This window comes from Dromiciops gliroides, chromosome 4 (assembly GCF_019393635.1).
Source record: "Dromiciops gliroides isolate mDroGli1 chromosome 4, mDroGli1.pri, whole genome shotgun sequence".
NCBI classification, from domain to species: Eukaryota; Metazoa; Chordata; class Mammalia; order Microbiotheria; family Microbiotheriidae; genus Dromiciops; species Dromiciops gliroides.
This window is the reverse complement of record NC_057864.1, coordinates 466,485,081-466,505,196: the sequence shown is the minus strand read 5'-3', so window position 1 is coordinate 466,505,196 and position 20,116 is coordinate 466,485,081. Positions and strand designations below refer to the sequence as shown.

The 20,116-nt window shown below is 55.5% G+C and overlaps 2 protein-coding genes across 3 annotated transcripts; both read right to left on the bottom strand.

Moving 5' to 3' along the window:
• Window positions 1-4,741: 4,741 nt before the first annotated feature.
• OVCA2 (OVCA2 serine hydrolase domain containing) lies at window positions 4,742-6,241 on the bottom strand. Its single transcript, XM_043963435.1, has 2 exons — window positions 5,845-6,241; window positions 4,742-5,598 (listed from the first exon to the last, which is right to left on the bottom strand). Exons 1-2 carry the CDS (start codon window positions 6,230-6,232, stop codon window positions 5,099-5,101), a joined length of 888 nt encoding a protein of 295 aa, XP_043819370.1. The 5' UTR covers window positions 6,233-6,241; the 3' UTR covers window positions 4,742-5,098.
• Window positions 6,242-6,326: 85 nt separating this feature from the next.
• On the bottom strand, window positions 6,327-14,950 carry DPH1 (diphthamide biosynthesis 1). Of its 2 annotated transcripts, none has more exons than XM_043963433.1 (12): window positions 14,860-14,950; window positions 12,063-12,218; window positions 11,879-11,942; window positions 10,239-10,360; window positions 9,747-9,904; window positions 9,528-9,649; window positions 8,437-8,505; window positions 7,809-7,965; window positions 7,521-7,621; window positions 6,976-7,054; window positions 6,682-6,813; window positions 6,327-6,466 (listed from the first exon to the last, which is right to left on the bottom strand). In XM_043963433.1, the coding sequence occupies exons 1-12, from the start codon at window positions 14,918-14,920 to the stop codon at window positions 6,380-6,382; spliced, it is 1,308 nt and encodes a 435-aa protein (XP_043819368.1). In that variant the 5' UTR covers window positions 14,921-14,950; the 3' UTR covers window positions 6,327-6,379. The 2 variants fall into 2 exon arrangements, with proteins under 2 accessions (XP_043819368.1, XP_043819369.1); XM_043963434.1 differs by having other exon boundaries at window positions 6,343-6,466; window positions 6,677-6,813.
• Window positions 14,951-20,116: the final 5,166 nt, after the last annotated feature.

Here is a 20,116-nt window from a genome sequence, read left to right as displayed (position 1 = left end):
TGGTTCTGCTCGTCTCACTCATCATCAGTTCATGTAAGTCTTTCCAGGTTTTTCTGAAATCCACCTGCTCATCACTTCTTATAGCACAATAGCATTCCATTATATTCATATAACACAAGTCCAGCCATTCTCCAATTGATGGGCATCCCCTCAATTTCCAATTCTTTTCCACCACAAAAAAGAGCTGCTATAAATATTTTTGTACATGTGGGTCCTTTTCCCTTGTTTATGATCTCTTTGGGATACAGACCTAGTAGTGGTATTGCTGAGTCAAAGGGTATGTGCAGGTTTTTGTTTTGTTTTGTTTTTTGTTTTTTGTTGGGCAATGAGGGTTAAGTGACTTGCCCAAGGTTACACAGCTAATAAGTGTCAAGTGTCTCAGACCGGATTGGAACTCAGGTCTTCCTTAATCCAAGGCCAGTGCTTTATCCACTGTGCCCCATCTTTTTTTTTTATTCACTCATGCTGGTTAGTTTTGTGAAACTCATTTTCTTTTCTTTTTCTCTCTCTCTTTTTTTTTTGGCAAGGCAATGAGGGTTAAGTGACTTGCCCGGGGTCACACAGCTAGTAAGTGTCAAATATCTGAGGCGGGATTTGAATTCAGGTCCTCCTGAATCCAGGGCCGCTGCTTTATCCACTTCAACACCTAGCTGCCCCCCCCCCCCCGTTCATCTTCTTTGACCATTTCTCAATTGGGGAATGACTCGTATTCTTATACATTCGACCGAGTTCTCTATATATTTGAGAAATGAAGCCTTTATCAGAAACACTGGCTGTAAAAATTGTTTGCCAGCTTTTTGCTTTCCTTCTAATTTTGGTTGCTTTGGTTTGTTTGTGCAATACCTTTTTAATTTAATGTAATCAAAATTATCCATTTTACATTTCATAATGTTCTCTATCTCTTATTTGGTCATAAATTCTTCCCTTCTCCATAGATTTGACAGGTAAACTATTCCTTGCTCTCCTAATTTGCTTGTGGTATCAGCAGGCATTATTTTCTACATCAGAAAATGAAGGGTGGGGAATCTCACACCTACTAAGGCTCACTGCTTTATCATTTTCCCCAAAGTACTCATCTCCTCACATTCACACAAATTCTTCAAAGTAAGAATCTGATCTAAGAGGCTTGCGCCTCAAGACTGCACATAACTGCCAGGGTTCCAGTGCCTGGGGTTTGGAGATTTGGCAGGAGGAGGGGGAGATGGGAAAGACAACTCAAAACCCCATAGGGAACCAAAGCAAAAGAATTAGGAAGGGGGGCTGAGAAAGAGGACAAACGAGATGTGTCAAGGGGATAGTGATGAATATGAGAGGGGCTATTGGCTTATGTGTGGAGACCTGAAAGAAGCTTGAATATGCTTCACCTTCCCAAAACAGACTGCTTTGGGTCCTTTCTCCCATTTCACTGTCCTAATCTTTTTGCCATAGACTTACTAAGTTACTCAGATGTATACCAGAGAAAGGAAAGGGATTCAAACCCACAATCTTTATCCTTGGAATACTCCTAGGCCATGGTTCCCTGCCATGCCAATCATTTTGGGGGGGTGGGGACGAGGGTTAACTGACTTGCCCAGAGTCACAGAGCTATTAAGTGTCTGGGGTCAGATTTGAACTCAGGTCCTCCTGAATCCAGGGCTGGTGCTTTATCCACTGTACTACCTAGCTGCCCCCCTCTAGCCAAAAGAATGTTACAGCCAGAAAGTAGGTTATGGACTTTGTTTGTTTGTTTTTTGCAGGGCAATGAGGGTTAAGTGACTTGCCCAGGGTCACACAGCTAGTTAAGTGTCAAATGTCTGAGGCTGAATTTGAACTCATGTTCCCCTGAATCCAAGGCCAGTGCTTTATCCACTGTGCCACCATTTATTGAATAAGGAAATGACACAGACCAGTGCTTCAGGAAAATCACTTTGGTGGTTAAATGGAGGCTGGATTGGAGTGGGGAGTGGGGAGAATGGAGGCAGGCAAGACCCCACAGCAGGCTATTGCAATAATCCAGGAGTGAGGTGATGAGGGGCCTGCATCCAGCGGGGTGGCAGTGTCAGAGGAGAGGACAGGGTATATTCCAGAGATACGCTGCAAAGGTGAAATTAACAGGCAATAGCTTGAACACGGGAGGTGAGAAATAACGAGGAATCCTGGGCGACTCCTAGGTTGTAAGCCTAAGGGACTGAGAGGATAGTTTTACCCCCTACAGTAATGAATGGGAGGAAGGTAGTAGGTGTTGGGGAAGGTTTGGAGGAAAGATCGTGAGTTCTGTTTTGGACACGTTGGGTTCGAGATGTCTATTGGACATAAAAATAGTTGATGGCTGTCTGAAAGGCAAGATTGGAGGTCGGCTGAGAGTCTGGGGCAGGATAGGTAGATCTGAGTATCATCAGAATGGATTCTCAAAGTCTTAAAGTCTGAGCAAGTCTCCTTTGTCCCCATTCCTACTACTACACCAGGAAGGAAAAGGAAATTACTGCCCTCCTCAGGCAGGCTGAGGGAACACAGAAGCTCAGGTCACAGTCCCTGAAAAGACACACTCTTAACAACTTAGGAATGAAAGGAGTATGGAGAGCTCCCACTCTCCATGGCTTAGTGGTAATACAGGTTTCCCCTTGTCTCAGATTCAATTTGGGAGGACAATATTATAGTCATATGACTGAGGGTTGGGGCCAAGTGCTAAAACCGAACAAGAGTTTTGACGAGTTAAGTTGTTATGGGGGGGGAGGACGTCTGAAGAGCAATGACTGGGAAGCCACTGTAAGGTTGTTGGGGGCTCAGCTCTAGTTGCCACACAGAAAGGATTTCAGAAGCTGCTGTGTGACTGAATTCTACTACAACTTCCCTGGACCTTTGACTAAGGACCTCGGCAGCCCCAGGGAGACATTGCAAAAAGCCCAAGCCCACCCTTAGAGGCACGAGAGCCAGGGACAGCTACAGAGGAGACACTGGGAAGAGGTTCAAAGTAGGATGAGGTTCAGAACACAGCAAGTGGAAGAAGGGGGTAAGTAGTAAATACATGCTAAGGAGAGCTGACTAGACCTAAATCCAGCAGAGCAGTCAGTACTTCCCATGGGCACCTCTGGCCAGCTGGGCAAGAAATCCTTTTCCCTTTCATCCATGGACAAAGTGCTTTCAGGAGGAGACCAAAAATGTAAAATTCAAACAAGAAACTTAGGGAGTGTGTGTGTGTGTGTGTGTGTGTGTGTGTGTGTGTGTTTTATACGTTTGTCCTGGAGGCACACGGCTCATATACTTAGCTACTACCCAGAACCATACATTTACACTCATTCATTCAAAAAGTATTTAGTCAGCATTGATTATGAGGTGGGAACTGGAGATGCACATGTAGCTTCCATTCTACTGGGGTGAAGCAACCTACACATAAAACAAATACAAAATCATTTTCCAGGAGGAACACTAGCAACTGAGGGCAGGGGAACCAGGCCAGCCTTTGTGTAGGAGATGGTACTTGAACTAAGATTTTTGGGGTTTTTTTTTTTTGGTGAGGCAATTGGGGTTAAGTGACTTGCCCAGGGTCATCCAGCTATTAAGTGTTAAGTGTCTGAGGCTGGATTTGAACTCAGGTCCTCCTGAATCCAGGGCCAGTGCTTTATCCACTGCACCACCTAGCTGCCCCTTTGAACTAAGTTGTTTTGGGTTTTTTTTTTTGGTGAGGCAATTGGGGTTAAGTGACTTGCCCAAGGTCACACAGCTAGTGTCAGGTGTCTGAGGCCGGATTTGAACTCAGGTCCTCCTGACTCCAGGGCTGGTGCTCTATCCACTGCGCCATCTAGCTGTCCTGAACTAAGTTTTAAAGGAAGGTAGAGTTCAACAAGGCAGAGAGACATTAGGGTTGCACCCAGGCGCAGGGGACACCCTATACAAAGACACGGGGATAGAAGATGCCCGGGGGAATGACTGATGATTTGGCTGGAAAATAGGGTATGCAAGAGGAAAAGAAGATCGTATAGTAGCCAATCTGGAAAGACAGGCTGAAGGCCAGATTATGGAAGGCTTTCTAAACCAGACAAGTTTGTATTTTACTCCTGCAGTCTAATAGGGAGTCAAGGAGAAATGGGACCCAAGGTGGGCTTTAAGAGAACCACTGACAACTGTGTGGAGGAAAGACAGAAGGCAGAAAATGGCAGCAGGCACCCAGTTAGGCTACTGCAGTCATTCAGGCAAGAGTTGGAATTATGGTGGTGAATATGTGAGTGGAGAGATGGGGGCAAAGAAGTGAACAGACCAGAGTACAATTGACTGGGAATAAGCCCAAGATTACAAATTCTGGGGACTGGAAAGACAGCAGCATAGTCTCAAAAAGAGGAAAGGGAGGAAGAGAGGAGGGTTTGGAGGTCAAAATGAATGTTGGTTTTGAGATGCTGACTGAACATCCGGTTGGGAATATTCAATAGACAAGGCTAAAGCTAAGTCTAGAAATTGTATTTGAATACAAATGATCATCATTCGTGAAGAGATCACTTGCAAAGTAGAATAGGAAACCCTTTGGATGCACCAACAGGATGTGGCTGATGATCCAGGAAAGCAGTTTGAGAACAGTCAGAGAAGAGGAAAACCACGGGAGAATAGTGTCAAAAGAAGAATGTAGGGAAGGGTGGGCAAAAGTAAAGCGTTTCAGAGTTCAAGAAGTCTGACCGCTCAGCCCAAACTGTTTAATCTGGTGGTTGGGGAGGCCAAAGGTTCCCACTGTGCAACTGCTGTATGTGTGCACCAGGAAAAGAAACGTCTAATATCAAAATAGATGCTTTATTGGGTGGTGATTACAACACTAACATTCCTCGAGTCCACCACCTTTCCCGCCCACTTCTAGTCCAGTACACCTGCCTTACATTCCCTACAGGTCAATCAGCACATTTCATGTTGTAGAATCTCTGGCACAGGGGGAAACCTGTCCAGTGTGTCCTGGCCTGCTTACTCTCTTCCCAGCCGAATCCCTCTTCGTTTGAACCCAAGGGTCTCAACATCACTATGATGTCCAGGAGCTGTACCCATGTGTCAAGGAAGTTTGCTGGTGAAGGACTGGCTGGCCTAGAGCTCCTTGTATCTTCATGGTCTGTTGGGGGGACACAGTCAAGGGAATCCGGCAATCTCACTTTATAAACTGATCCAGAAACTTGAGGTACACCTGGCGCTGGGGAGCAGCAGCTGGAATGAAGTGGCCCCCAGGGTGAGAGAGAGTGACAGGCCCAGAGAAGCAGGTGGCTAGTTGGAGGCTTTCCTGAGTAGGGATGACTTTATCAGTCTCTCCCAGCACGTGCAACGAAGGCAGCAGAAGGGGTGCCTGCTGGAAAGGTAGGGTGACTTCGGGGCCTCTCGGCCGAAAACCAGAAACCAAGATGACAAATCGAGGGAGGGGGAAGCGGGGGTCACCCGCCTGCCCCAGGGCGCATACTAAGGCTGCTAATGCCGCCCCTTGACTAAAACCAAGGAGTCCGTCCAAGGGGCCATATCTGGCCATCGCTTGCCCAACCACCTCTAAGGCTTCCTCCAGGCCCCGGCATTTGGCGGGCTCTTCCAGGGCGGAGAACGCGGCTGCCTCCGGCTCTGAAAACCACCAGCCTCGAGGTTCTTCCTCCGGGGGACAGGGCCCTAGGGGAAGATGACCAACACCACGAGGTGAGCGGGGGCGGGGAGCCAGGGAATGGAGGAGGAAGAGGAGGGGTCTGGGGAAAGGGGGAAGAAAGGCCTGGGGAAATCGAGAGGTCCGAGAGGGAGAGGAGCCCGACTGACCGCCCGGGACACAGGTAGGGAGACCCAAGATGACGCCCAGGGGCTGGGCGGGCCCGCACGTGACGGGCGGTGGGCGGGCCCAGGCGCCGGACCCGCCTCACTCACCAGCCGAGGCGGCGGGCTCTGGGATGGGGTGCGGGCCGCTGAGGTACAGGAGCTCAGCACGGCCCCGCAGCGCCTTCCTCAGGGACCCGGTTTTTTCGCGGAAGCCGCGCTCGCTCTGTCTAAAACCGGCCAGGCACAAAATTCGCAGCAAAGGTCGTGGTTCCGACATGGTGACTCCCAGTACTGAGAGCCGGAAGCCGCTTGGCCACGAGCGGAAACGGAAGAGCTTGGAGGCGGGCTGAACCCGAGGGGCGTGGCCAGATTGGGCGTCTTTTTTTTTTTTGCGGGGGGGAGGGGGGGAATGGGGGAGGAGCCGCGACGAAACCCAAGAGATGAGCCTCTGCCGTTGGTAGTATGCCACCCTGGACCTGGACACCAGTGTTTTCATCTCCACATTCCTGGGCTAGAGGCAACAGCAACCTCCGGGCTGAGGCTGCCCCACTGCCACCCTCTGACTCCAAGTGCTGTTAATTTATTGCCACAATTTCCCTATAATGAAGTAATGGTGCTGCCTCTGAGTCTCCGGCTAAGAAAATCAGGGAGCAGGCGAAGGCGCTGCCTCCTCGTGGCAGGCGCAGTCTTTGCAACCGACGGTCGGCTCGATAGCCACGGACCCCTTCACCTGGCAGAGCAAGAAGCCTAGTTAAAGGAGGCTGCGCCGGCGCTCGCCCCGCCCTCCCGAGGTGGGGAATCCCTTCCTCTCTACCGCCGCTGGGAGGCAGCATCGGCTCGCAACAATCGGACGACAGCTGACGACGGCGCCTGCGCGCCCTTCTTCTTCTCACCCCCCCCCCCACCTCCTCCCGCGCACGCGCAGCATGCCCCCGCTCACCCCACCTGCTCCGAGGGCGGCCGCTGGCGCTGGGGGCGGCTCGCGTAGTTCCGAGCCCACGGCCCCAGGGAATTGCTGGAGTAGAAGTCCATGGGGTAGGGTTGCTGCCAGGAGATGTCCCTCAGAGCCACGGCAGCCTGGGGAGCAGGGGAGGTGAGCAGGTGCCCACGTGGGTAACAGCCCCATCCCGGTGCCCCCCTCCTCCCCTGGGCAGAAGGGCCAGAGCACCGGGGTGACTGGGCACCGGGCTCCACGCCATCCCGGCGCTCCTTTGGGGGAAGGGGGACCCTTGGTGTTACCTCGTAAGGAGTAAGCAGCGGTTTGGGGAAGGCCGTGCCCCAGTCAATGGAGAGGCGTGGACAGGCCACCTGTACCCACCTGAGACAGAAAACACCAGAGGCTCAGCGGGGCAGGGACCCCTTCTCCACCCGTCAGCCCATGATCTCGGCACCCCCCACCCCACGGGCCTGGGCCTCAGTTTCCTCATCTGTCAAATGAAAACCCACGATCCTGCATTAGCTGCTGGGGCTGGTGGCCAGGTTCCCTGGCCCAGCTCAGAATGTCTCCTCTACCCCCTCGGCCCCTCCTCCCACTTGTTTCAGACCAGCTTCAGGTTTCTGCTGCATCTCCATGCTATCCCCACCCCCCCATCCCAAGTCTGTAAGCTCCTAGAAGGCAGCTGTCAAGCTTGATCTGTCAGACCTGCCTTCCCCCCCCCCCCCCAAATCAGGGGCAGTGATTAAAAAATGTCAATATCGGAGGCCATGGTGTCCTGGAGGCTGGTGCTGAGGATGGGGTGGGCCCCTGTCCTGTCAGGGTCACTGGGGGGGAGAGGGGCACTCACACATCCACTTCTGGAAATAGGCTGAGCTTGCTGGGGAAGATCTCGGAAAGCAGCAGCCTGAAGAATGCCAGCCCCAAGTGGAGGAGCCGAGATTCCAGATGCTGTGGAAACCACCATGATCAGCTTCCACTAGAGAAGCCCAAGGCCACCCGCCCCCAATCCCCTCCTCCCCACACATAACCATCCCAGGGACCTTGCTGCAGTGCCCCTCGTCCACCTGCCTGCCAGCCCCGGGAAAAGCAGAAATCACACTGGACACTGTCCAACTCCCTTAGCTCACTGTCTCACCTCGAGGATCTTGGGGCTCCCCTGTCGGCCCAAAGTGCCCAGGATAAGGCCCCAGGAGCGGGCAGAACGGGCAGCAGAGATGGCCTCCTGACGGGCAGCTTGCATGTGCTCGTGGTCATAGTGCTCCCTGGACAGGACTTTGTTGTACGGGTCATACCTGCAAGGAAGAGCAGACTGCCTGGGCCGTTTTCTACCCTCCATGCCCAGTAGGCTGTGCCCAGATGGGAGGCTCCCCATCCCCACCCTCCAGCTCACATGGCTTACACGAGCCCCATCCACCACCTGCCTCTGCCGATGAAGGCTAATTGAGAAGAGAGGAAAAGATAGTCCCAGGGGTAAGGCAGGCAAGATGGGGAGGGTTGGGGAGAAGGAGCAGCAGAGAAAGGCACTGCCTATGGGGAGGGGCAGCCCAGGCACGTCAAACCCCAGCGGCCCTGGGAAGCTAGCTCATCTGCAGGTCTGGGCTCTTACTCCCACCATACCCTGAGATATGGGGCTGATCTAGACTGAAGCAGAATCTCTACCGAGGTTCCAATGGAGCCAGGGCAGAAGCAGAGACCCCTGCCCCCTCTCACACAGACAGAGGGAGTGCGCCTTCTGAAGGCCCCACACCCCAACGTCCTAGTACCTGTAGGCAGAAATGCCAGGGTTGGCGATCATGACAGACTCCAGGTGGAAACGGCCATCGCCAAGATACCTGGGAGTGGCAGGAGATGCTCATTAGCATGATGTCCTCTGAGCCCAAGCCCAGGTGAAGACGGGGGAGGCTCCCCCTCAACTCCTGATGCTGGGAAACAAGAGGGGCCTATATATCCTCCCTGTCCAGTGGTCCAGCATGGCCTTCCCTCATCTCCTTTAAAAAAACCAAGGTGTATAAGAGAGCATCCAGTCCCTGGAACAGCCCAGTCCTGCACACACCCTAGGGGACCAATTCCATTTTAATGAGCAGCTGCCTCTCCCCTCCCCCACCTATGCTCAGAGGCCCCTAAGTGAAGGGACTTATCAGGGGAAGAGGTATCAGCTGACCACAGGCATCAGGGAAATGGCTGCCAGGGAGGAGGGGGAGATGGGGATGGGGGCAGGGTAGGGCAGGAGCAGGACAGGCTGAGCCTGTCTGTAGAACTGGATGTCCTCTAAGCTATAAGGCTGCAAACAGCCTTCACCTTTGGGACAAGGGCCCAGCCAGAGATGGCAGCTTCAGGCCAGCCCGGGAGCAGGGGGAGGTAAGAAGCACCTCTCCCTCCCTCTTATCAGGATGAAGAGTGGGGGCCCCTCCCCAGGGCTGGGGGAACAGTTTCCTCCAAAGCAGTCTGCATTCACACAACATTAAGCATTTCCATTACCTAAAATAATTAGGCAGCAGGAGATGGTGTGCTCCTGCTCGTTAGCTGTCCTGACGCTAAATTAATGGGGCTGCAGTGTGGGCCCGGCCATTCGTCTTCTCCAATTACTTCCCCACCACTTCGATCCCACCCCTCCCTGTCCCTCACCCCCTCCCAGTTCCCTCAACACCCAATTCCAATTCCCATCAAAATGGTTACATCTTGAAAAGAACACTGGCCTGGGAGTCCAGAGAAGCCACTGTGTGACCTTGGGCAAGTTACCTGTCTCTTGGAAGGCAAGGGTGCTAGACCAAGTGAAATCTAGGGTCCCTTCAACCTCCCATGTTACACTAACAGGTGTCTAGAGGTTCCTCTGTCCCCTGCCTCCAGTACTCACACAACAGCCTCCACTTCTTCTGCGATCTGAGGAGACGTGCAGCCCAGGATCTCTCCCGGAGACAGGGGCTTGCACTGAGGGACACAAACTCTGTACTCGGTTCTCAGCTCTTGGGCAGCTATCTGTGGTGAGGACAAGCAGAGAAGAGATCAGGTGGGAGGAGGATCTTTTGTGAAGGAGAGGCAGGGAAATCTCCCTGTGGTCCTCAATCGCACTCACCTGCAAAGTAGATACAAACTGGATGGTGCTGACCAGTGCCAAGGATGTGGCTGGGGGGAACGTGAGACGAACTGAGTCCAGTAAGTGGGCAGTGTCGATGCGGATGTCCACAAAAACATAGAGCATCCGAAGGCCCTGGGTGGAGACATCGATGGGCACTGGGGGCAGAAGGAAAACATCAGGAGACTGTGGTCAGGGAGGGGCTCCTGGCTACAGATGGGGAGGCCCCGCTTTAAGCTGGCCCTGCCAACCGTCTGTTTAGGGCCCTTGCTGCTTCTGCTCAGCTTTAGAACACCCACATCTGGGACAGCAGCTGTTTCTATGGCAACCGAATCCAAAGGATGGTTGTACCTGGGGATCAGGGAGGCCTTGGCCTTCCCAGCAACAAAAAGAGACTGAGAGACCAAAGTATGGGGGAACGAAAAGGAACAAGCCTGGTGGAGAGGGGAGAGTGGGGCAGTCACCAGCCCTTTGCCCGCCCTGATGCAGTACCCAGGCAGCTGTGGCCATAGTGCACCAGGAAGTCGGCTCCTAGGGCTCGGGCAGTGAAGTCATCCACGCAGCAGGCGCCATACGTCACGTCCCCCATCACCAGGGCCTCGGCCTCCGTGAACCTGTCAGGGTAGGGGGAAGGGGGGGGGGGCAACATCCTTAGCTCCAAAGATCTGCCAACCTGGAAGAGGGCCCCGGGCCCAGAACAGAGTGGAATGGGCCCAGCTGCCACCAACCTCAATTTTGACACCAGTATTAACAGAAGATGCTCCCCAGAGTGTCCTTTCCCCCCAACCCCCCCTCCCCCTCTCTCTCCCTCTCTCCCTCCCCCCCCCCTCTCTCACACACACACACACACACACCTACCTTTCCCCCACCTAACCCAGATGGAGAAGGGTGTCCACATGACCAAATTCCAACAAACACCAATCAATTCCAACATTCTCACACTCACACACTCAAAGGTCTGTTGGAAATGCATGCAAGGGTCCACACGTGCAAAGGAAGGAATCACATATGTAGCCACAGACACACACATTCCCAGAGGAAGATGGAGCCCAGACAACCTCTGCCAACCCAATGGGACCCTTCCTGCCTCGGAGCTCCTGATGGGGAGGGTCTGTACTAGTCACCACTGGCACGCCTCACGATCCAAAGAGTGGGATCCGGGTGGCACATTGCTGTGGGCACCAGTGCCAGGCCTGAATCACTGATGGGAAGGGACAGGAGGGGCAAGAGATACTATCCCATCCCCCCCCCCAAAGCACGCCAGGCCTGAATCACCACCAGGGGAGGGTGGGAGTCAGAAAAAACCCTGCCCCAAACACATCAAGCCCTGCAGCCCGGTCCTCAGCCCAGCTGAGTTCTGGCAACAGTCTGGGCTGATTAGTCCAATGGGAGCCTGAGAGCCTGCAAGTTGCCCCCCCAGCACCCCAAATCCAGCCCAGCACGGCAGCCTATTATTCAGCTCCTTAAGATGCAGCCTGGGCGTCTGAGTCAGCCGTAGCACTTAATTTTTTATAGATTAAAATGTATGCAAATTGGCCCGAGCCCCAGAGAGCATCCCCAAGGGGGGTGGGGGAGAGACTGGAAAAGTGGATCTGTGGCAGCAGGATGGGGGAGCTGGGGAGGGAAGCAGCAGCAGGGGAGTGGGAGGTTCCCATCACTAGGTGACCTCCCCGATCCCCCCTCACTGTTCTTGTGGTATGTTCCAGACAGCTCAGCACACAAGGCCCCCCACCTGTGCCTAACCGTACTGAGCAATCAAGCAGTGTGTGTGTGTGGGGGGGGGAAGGATCCCTCCCAAACAGACCAGCCTCCGCTATGGGGATATCTTTGTGCTTGGGGCGGGGCGGGGTGCCTCCCCCAGAGCCTTACCCCTCCTCCCTGAATCAGCTCAGCACATGTTTGCCCATTAAGCCCCAAGGTGGGACCTTGGCCTCTAGCTGCCTCTTTGGGAACAGAATTGCCCTCTCCCTGCCACCTTCCGACATGAAGGCCTCAGGAAGGCCTGGTCAATGGGGATCTCAGGTGGGGCTGGAGAGGAGGCCAGAGGCAGCTCCCAACAAGGAGAGAGACAGGAGCCCACCTCCAGGCCACCCCGATCCCCTAGACGGCTCCACAGCCACTCAGGGCCTCACCTCTCCAGAATGTCCACAATGGTGCAGGCAAACATGAGGAGGCCTTCAGGCATCTGCAGGGCAACTGTGGCACAGAAAGGGGAGAAGACTGGGGCTATAGGTGACCGTCCCTGCCAACAGGATGCCAGCCCACAGCATGAGCCTGCCCCTGGGGGGTCCAAGATGGCCTACGGCCCCCACTTACCCTTTCTGGCCTGCGCTTGCCGAATTCTCCAGACGGTCTTTGGGATCTCAAAGTTGTAGTTTGAGGGCAGGGCTTGGATAGCCTCCTGAAGCTGTGGGTCTCCCGAGATCTCAGGGGGGATCTGATTGGCCAGGCGGCCTCGGAGGGGCCCCCGACCTAAAGGCACACACACAGCGGGGGATGGGGGGGGTGCTCCCTTCAATCCTCCCATTCCTGCCCTTGTTGGTCCCCGTGCCCAATGTGCTCTGAGGACACCAACCTAGCTGTCCCTCCAGAAGGTGGATGTTTGAGGCCTGCCCCAACTAAACTAAGGTCAGAGCTAGGAGGAAATCGACAGAATTAACTCTTGGTGACTAGGAACAAAGGAAGTAAGTGGGCTAGTTCTGAGGGTGTCTGAAGGGAAGGAAGGGCACCAGGGCTCAGAGGGGCAGAGAGGATCACCTTCAATTTGGGAAGGACACTGACGAGTCAAAGGGGTGACCAGAAGGTGACTAGGATGGTGAATGGGCCAGCGAACATGGGAACGTTTAGCCTGGAGAAGTCCCGGGAGGAAGGGGACAGAGCTGGCTTCACCCACCTCAAGGGCTGCTACCTACAAAGCCACCGTACTGTCCTGCTTGGCCCTGGAAGGCAAGACTGGGACCCACCAAGAGGCAAATTCCAGCCAGACAGAAGGAAAACCCGAACTGATCAGCATTCTCCAGGAGAGGATGGGGTTGCTGGCGAGAGGTGGACATCCTCCCACTTGAGATTGTCAAGCAGAGGATGTATGCTGTAGAGGGGCTCTTGAGGAGGTATGGGTGGGCTGGATTGCCTCAGAGGCCCCTCATAAACCTGGCACAGAGAAACAGCCTGAGCCTCGAAGAGAGATAAATAACCTAGGCATAGGCTCACATAGCAATGACCTGGTGAAAATTCTGTGCCGCCACAAGTAATCACTACTGACACTTCTTGTGGGAAAGGGGCAACTAGCTGGCACAGTGGCTGGAGGGCAGCTCAGAGTCAGGAATCCCTGAGTTCAAATCCTGCCTCAGACACTAACTAGCTGTGTGACCCTGGGCAAGTCACTTCACCCTGTTTGCCTCAGTTTCCTCATCTGTCATGTGATCTGGAAAAGGAAATGGCAACCACTCCAGTATCTTTGCCAAGAAAACCCCAAATCAGGTCACAAAGAGTTGGATACAACTTAAAAACAACACGACAGCAACAACAGCTCAGAAAGGTTAAGGATCTGACCATGATTATGCAGATACTAAGCCTCTACACCGCCCCCCCCCCCATAGAACCCATTCCTCTGGGCTTGTTGGGAATCCTGGACAGGTTATAGACAAGCAGAGACAGTTTCTGCAAGCCAGAAGCCAGCTTTATCTGCTGATGGAATAGGTGGATGTGTTATAATCTGACATTTATATGGGGAAAATACTAGAGAGAAATCTTACCCTCCTCCCCCATAACTATGTCTCAGTGACTGACCTGGGGGGTGATGCCTAAAAAATTCCATCATTAGAAAGTGAGTTTTAAGCATTAGTGCCTCCCTCTAACTCCCTCTCGGAATTAGGTGACACATTTTAAGTCCCAGAGAGCTGAGGACCCTCAGCCCCCCCCCACCCCCCCAGCAATGGAGGGGACAGCCCAGAAAAGAAAAGTCTCCCATGTCAGGCTATGCCTAGTTCACTGCTCTCCCAGGGTCAGCCTGGCAGTCCCTTCTGGGAAGCAATGCAAATGTCCAGAGGCAGGCCACTCATCTATAACTTCAGACCCAAGTGACTTGTTCACAGTCACATATATAGTCAAGAGACAAGATCTGAACCCAGGTCTTCCATTATGGCTGTGATGCCTCTGTCCAGACACTAGGACTATATGTTTTTATAACAAGAACTGGCCCTTTCATTCCACCCGGACCCTGCCTCAAGGTGTATGTGTGTGTGTGTGGGGGGGAGTCCCTTGGTTGTGGTCAGGGTTGACTCCCCAGTGACAGCAGCCTTTAAATCTATTTTTGAAGCTCTATAAGAATTCACCAGGAATCCCAAAGAACTGGGACCCCACCCCCCAAGTAGGGTAGGACAAGGGCATGAAGGGCTCCAAGGCCACGTAGAGTGAGCAAGCCATCTTGGGCCGTCCCTGCCTCCATGTCCACTGTCAGTCCAAATCCTGGACACGGCCTCCCCCCCCAAAAAAAATGGTCTGAGTGTTTGGCGTTTTGTTGGGCAGGGGTCGTCTGGGAAGGGATGATTTCCGCTCTGCCCCCATCTTTCGGTTTTCCCAGATTCTGAGGACCTCAAAAATCTGGAAGTCGTTTTATGGGGGAGGGAAAGAAAATCTACTATGTGCTATGTGCATTTTGTGTTTCATTTGATGCGCATAACAGCCGGGGAGGTGAATGCTATTATGAACCCCATTTTACAAATGAGGAAACTGAGGCAGGCGGAGGTTCCCAGAGGGTAAGTGCTTGAGGTCGGATTTGAACTCGGGTCTTTCTGACCCCAGGCTCTATTTTACAAAAGAGGAAACGGAAGCTCCGGAAGTTCCATGACTTGCCCGAGGCCTCGTAGGCACTAAGAGGTCGCGGGACCCAGGTTCGAGGCCCTCCACGTCCCCTGCTCTGGCCTGTGGCGGCCTCGGACCCAAACTGACCGTCTGCTCCGCCCACCACGGGAGGGGAAATGGAGTAGGACCGGAGCATCTGGCGGCCGGCCCCAGAGAAGCCTGGGTACGGAGAAGGAGATGAGGAAAGGAGAAAGGCCACCGCCAAAGGTCGGAGGCCGCGCCGGGCCCGGAGCGAAGCGGCCGCACCTACCTTTGCCGGGGCCGCCCCGGCCTCCCGAGCCGCAGGCCTCCGGTTCGACCAAGGCCGCCATCGTCAGCTCTCCCACGTGGGGACTCGAAAGGCAGCACTAGACGAACCCGAACGGCCGAGCCCGCAGGCATAGCCAATCGATTGCCGAGCAACTCATGGGCGAGGGAGAGGCGGGGATTCGGAGGGTGGGGACTGGAACTGTGTGGGGCGTGTCTTGCCCCCAAACCGCGCTGCCTGACCCGAGACCCTTCCCGCGTGACCCAGCCCCGGTTCCTTCCCCTACAACCTTAAATCCCGCGGGCGGAAGAGGAGGTGGCTAGGGAGTCTTTCCTTGCCCCACCCTGAGGATATACCCCCCAATTCCCCAGGATATAACCCCCTCCACACACATCCCCACGCCCTCCCGGTGTACTCTCAGCTCCTGGTGGGCAGGGACTGTTCCCTTTAAACAAGCTGGTACCTCCATTAGCCCAGCCCAGGGCCCACCACATATTGGGCACTTAAACACTAGCTAGATTGTACTGAACCGAGGGCAGCCCAATGGGTCCGGTCCAGCCCCGGAAGGTCACACTTAATGCCACACGTTGTATAGCACCGTAAACCTAGCTTAGAGGTCAGTCAGCAAAGCCCAGTCCAAAAGGGGGGGGGGCTTTCCCCTCTCCGGATTTACTGGGAGCCCGAAGACCATCTTTGCCTCTACGTTCTTCAAATAAGCGACCGTGTAGACCTGCACCCGAGGCTACTTTTCGGGGATCGAGGGCTAAGGGGTGTTGGGTGTCCGAGGGCCCAAGGCCCCTGGGAGCTGGCCAAGGTTTGAACTCCAGGGGGCTGCAGCCCGAGCCGGAACCAACTAGCGTTTTTCTTGCTCTGGCCAGGCTATCTTGTCCTTGGTCTGGTCTGAGCCTGGGGCGCAGCATCACGAAAGGCCGAGTCACTTTGGAGAATCAGAGCCCTGGCCAACACAACCCCTTGGGTGCTGCTCCCAGCACAGCCTGCAGTAGAAAACCTCCCGGCTTAGATGCCCTAGCTTTCTGGGCTGCATTGTTCTCCCAATCTGCCAGCCAGGCATCCCCAGGCTCCTCCCCCTCCCTAAACGAATCCAGGCCTCTGGCCCTTTAAGCGGAACTCCCCGAAGCCAAGAGGCCTCAGGCTCCCCCGGAGGCCCTCTCTGCTTAGAAACCCCTAATTAAGGTGAGGGAGAGAAGGGAAAACAAGACTCTGGGTCTAGGCCCTGCCCGGGAGGCAGCGAGAGAAAAAACCGGCTTGGGAGGACTGGAAGCCAGCTGGCCTGGCCACAGGGCTGGAACCTGGGTGAAGGGCCCAGGCCTCCCCAGCCCAGCCCGGCTCAGTCACCTAGTGAAGAATCCTCTGGGACGTCAGTGACTCCTTCCGACAGGAGTGTGCCTGCACTCCTCCATGCCTTCTCTCATCCTTCATCCCCCTGCTCTCATCGCCTCCTCTCAACGAGTTGGTGAACTTCCCTGATAATCAACCGACCTTAGTAGCACTTATTAAACGCTCACTGTATGCCCAGCCCTGTGCTAAGCGCTGGGAATAGAAAGCAAAAGGGGGGAAAGCCCCTCTCCACAAGAAGTTCACCTTTTATGGGGGGGGGAAGACAGGCATGTACATATACAAAATAGGTACCAAGGAGAAACAACGGTAGGCAAAGCGTTCACAGACATTATCTGCTGGTCCTCCCAACCACCTGGGAGGTAGGCGGTACTAGGTATTAGTTCACTTTTCAAATTAGAAAATAAATGGAGGCTCAGGAAGGTTAAATCGCTAGCCTTGGGGTCACACAAGTGGTGGGTGTCAGAAGCAGGATTCGAACCCAAGGCTTCTTTTGAACCAAAGATCATTGCTCTATCTGCTGCATTATTCCACCCCTCCCTTTAGAGTCTCGTCATTGCATGGATTCCAATGAAAACACAGGGGCGGGTGGTCCGCTGTTTATCTCTCCCCCACTAATGTGATCCTCTCACTTGCTTTTTCAAGTCAGGTTGGTCTTCTCTCTAACCAGGTTCTCTGCACAGTCATAGATGGCAAAAAGCCTTCCTAGCCCAAAGCAAGAGCCCAAACCTTTGTCCTTTCCGCTATCTTTCAACCAGGCTGCATCTCACTCCTCCCCTAACTGCGGAGGACGTCACGTTCAAAGCTCAGGCCGTTCTAAGGACCCTGGCAGTGGCCCGAAGTCCAGGTGGAAACTGGGCTCTGGGCCTGGCTCCTGTCTCGAAGCTGAGGCCTGTCCCTGGCATCCGGTGCACATGCTAAGTCTTCTCAATGGGGCCGATCCTGGCCTGGGAATTGAATCCCTCTGTGAAAACTTCCCTAGAAGCGTGTGCGCATCTCCCGCCCACCTGCTTTCCTGATTTCCAGAGAGTGACCCAGTGGCCTCAGAGACTAGGCAGGAATGAAGTTCAGATTCCTGAACAGTCTTGCCAGCCTCGCTTCGTCCTTCCTCGTCTCTACACCTGGTCAGAAACACCTGAGAACCCTGGTGATCCCTGAGCCAGAATGAGATGGAGATCGGTTGATCTCAGATCAAGTGGAGGAGCGGTGAAGGGGACCCCTGAATCTTTCTTAGCTGGACCCTACAGGGAGCCTCACCAACCTCCGGACTCCTGGGCTCGGCCGCCAGCAAATCACATATATCGAACCCCCACCCCGCCCCCCACACTCACTCAACCCATCTCTCCCGGCGGGGGCTTCTTGGGCCGAATTACTCACTGGCCTGAGTAATTGCAGCACCTCGAGGAGGGCTCAACTAACTCCCCTCCCCCACAACGCCCGCCTCCGCGCCACCCCCGTCCCTGCCCGGGCCCGGACTCCACAGCCGCTCCCAGCCCGCGTGGGGACCAAAATAACTCCGTCCCCCACGCTCTCCAACAAAAGCCAGAGTGAGGACCCAGCAGCTGTCTTTGCCAGGGAAGAGTTTGTGTACCTACTGACCGCACCCCCTCCAGTAGCTGCTGGAAGACGGTAGGGAGCTGTCCAAACTAGGCCGGCTCTGAGCCGACCCAGAGAGACCTGAACAATTGGCTCGTGTCCCCTCCTTCCCTCTCCCGGACCAGCCCTGGGCTCTCGGATCGGGAGCTGAGGAGGTCCAATCTCCTCACTGGGCTTCGACCTGGGGGGGAGGGGCTTTCCTCACCCCTAAACTTCCTCTTGTCACTCCACCGCATACGAAGGATCTGAACCCCGGGCTGACTAGGGCAGTGGCTTGGAGAGGGGCTGCGGCTGGGCGGTAGAATTAACCCACCCAGGATCTATTTCCCAACCGGGGAAACTCTTGAAAGCCCCTCAGGTGTCCATCCCCTCCCCTCCCCGCCCCGCCTCTAGTCCGCGTCTCCCTCCCCAGCGCTGCCCAAACTCTTAGCTCTCCTCCCCACATTCTCCAGTCGAGGGGGTCAGCTTCCCAAGCCTGACACTCTAGAACCATAGACTATCTGAGCTGGAAGAGAGTTTATAGGTCACTGAACCCAAACCCCTCGTCTTACAGAGAAATACACTGAAGGGGGTGGATAGGGTGGGAGGGGGGAACAAATGACTTGGCCAAGGTCACACACGTGGAGGCTGGAGCAGAACCTGACTGAGGACTCCCAGGCTCCTTCTCCCACGGACTTCACCACACATCCCAGCGTGCGCCCGCTTTGCTCAGCCCACACCCCTTCTGTGCCTCTCTCCAGTCCCTTCCCTAGGCTTTAGGGAGAAAGCCTTGCGCTCCGTAGACAAGTCCCCAAGTGCCAGGTAACAGAGGTGTGGTGTTATACCCACTCCCAGCCCCACAGAGGAGCGCCCCTCCCCCAGCGCGAAATAGGGCGGGGGGGGGGGGAGTCTGACCCGTGGTCTCTCTTCACACTCTCCTCCCCAGGACCTTCGCAGAGGTCTAGGGTTGGGTCTCCCCAAATGCCTCTATTGTACTGCAAAGGTTCGTTCTGCCCCTGCGATATCAACCACTTTGTGCATTTAGGAGACTCTCCAGGCTAAGGGCTTGAGTGTGTCAGTGTGTGTGAGAGAGGAGGTCTTGGGAAAGACCTGCACCTGCTGGCTTCCACATAAGAGACAACCTCTGAAACAGCCCCCCCCCCCCCAATGAAGAGAAAGGGGCAGCAGAGGGAGCAGGGGCCCCAGCGGGCTGGCTCCAGGGCTGAGCTTCCCGGAAGACAGGGAAACTGGAGGGCGCCGGACTTGTATGGGCTTTGGATTGGGGGGAGGGGGGCAGAAGGAGGGTTGGCTTCTCTTTCCTCTCCCTTCCCCATCCCCCATTGCCTGCGGAATGTGCCATTCACCGTTCCCAGCCCCTTTCTCCCCGTGACCTCCAAAACCAAGGGACCAGCTCTCAGAGGCTCAGCTATCCTGCCGCCTTTGAAGTCCCTGGGGAGGAGGGGCGAAGGGTCAGAGAGGGGCCAGGGTAGGGAGGGGGCAGAATCGGGGTCAAGGCTACTGGAAGGAGGCACGAAGGGGCCAGCTGGGAAGGTGGCCCCAAGCCCCCAGGGCACGGCGGGGCTACCGGGGCGGGTGGAGCAGAAACACCTTGGGAGGCGCCGAGCGGCTGAGCGCAGCTGCCCAGGGAATAGGACGGCGCTTGGGCACCGCGAGCAGAGCGCACTTTCATAAATTTTGTATGGGAGGCGCTCCGTGAGCGGGGGCGGGGAGCGGAGAGGAGAAGGCGGGAGGGGAGGGAGGGAGAAGAGGGAGGGAGGGAGAAAAGGGAGGGGAGTGAAGGAGAGGTGGGGGAGGCGGGGGGAGGAAGGGAGGCGCCCCGTTCCGCGGCTCCTCCGTGTCCTGCAAACGCTCGGCGGGCGCTTTCCTGCGAGCAGCGCGCTCCGGGGCAAGCGCCCATTTGCAGCAGCAGCTCGAGGGGGCGGGGAGGGAGGGGGCCGTGGCCCACCGGCCAGGGGGGCGGCTTCTCCCCTCAAAACCGCCACCAAAGTGCTCCAGCCGGCAGAGGCACGGGAGAAGCGAGCGAGCGAGCGAGCTTGGGAGCGAGCGGGAGAACGCCGTCGTCGCCGCCGCCGCCGGTTCGTGGACACGAGCAGCTCCCAGCCCGGCCAGAGGCACCTCCAGCGGACTCGCCCGGGCCGAGCGCGAGCGGCCGCCCCTCCTCTGGGCCGGGGCAGGGCAGGGCAGGGCAGGGCAGTGGCGTGCTGCCGCAGCACTTGGCCGCCGGGCGGCTCTCCCCTCGGCAGCAGAAGCGGCGGCGGCGGCGCGGGGCTGGAACTCAGGATGCCCCTGCGGAGCCGGGGCGCTGGGC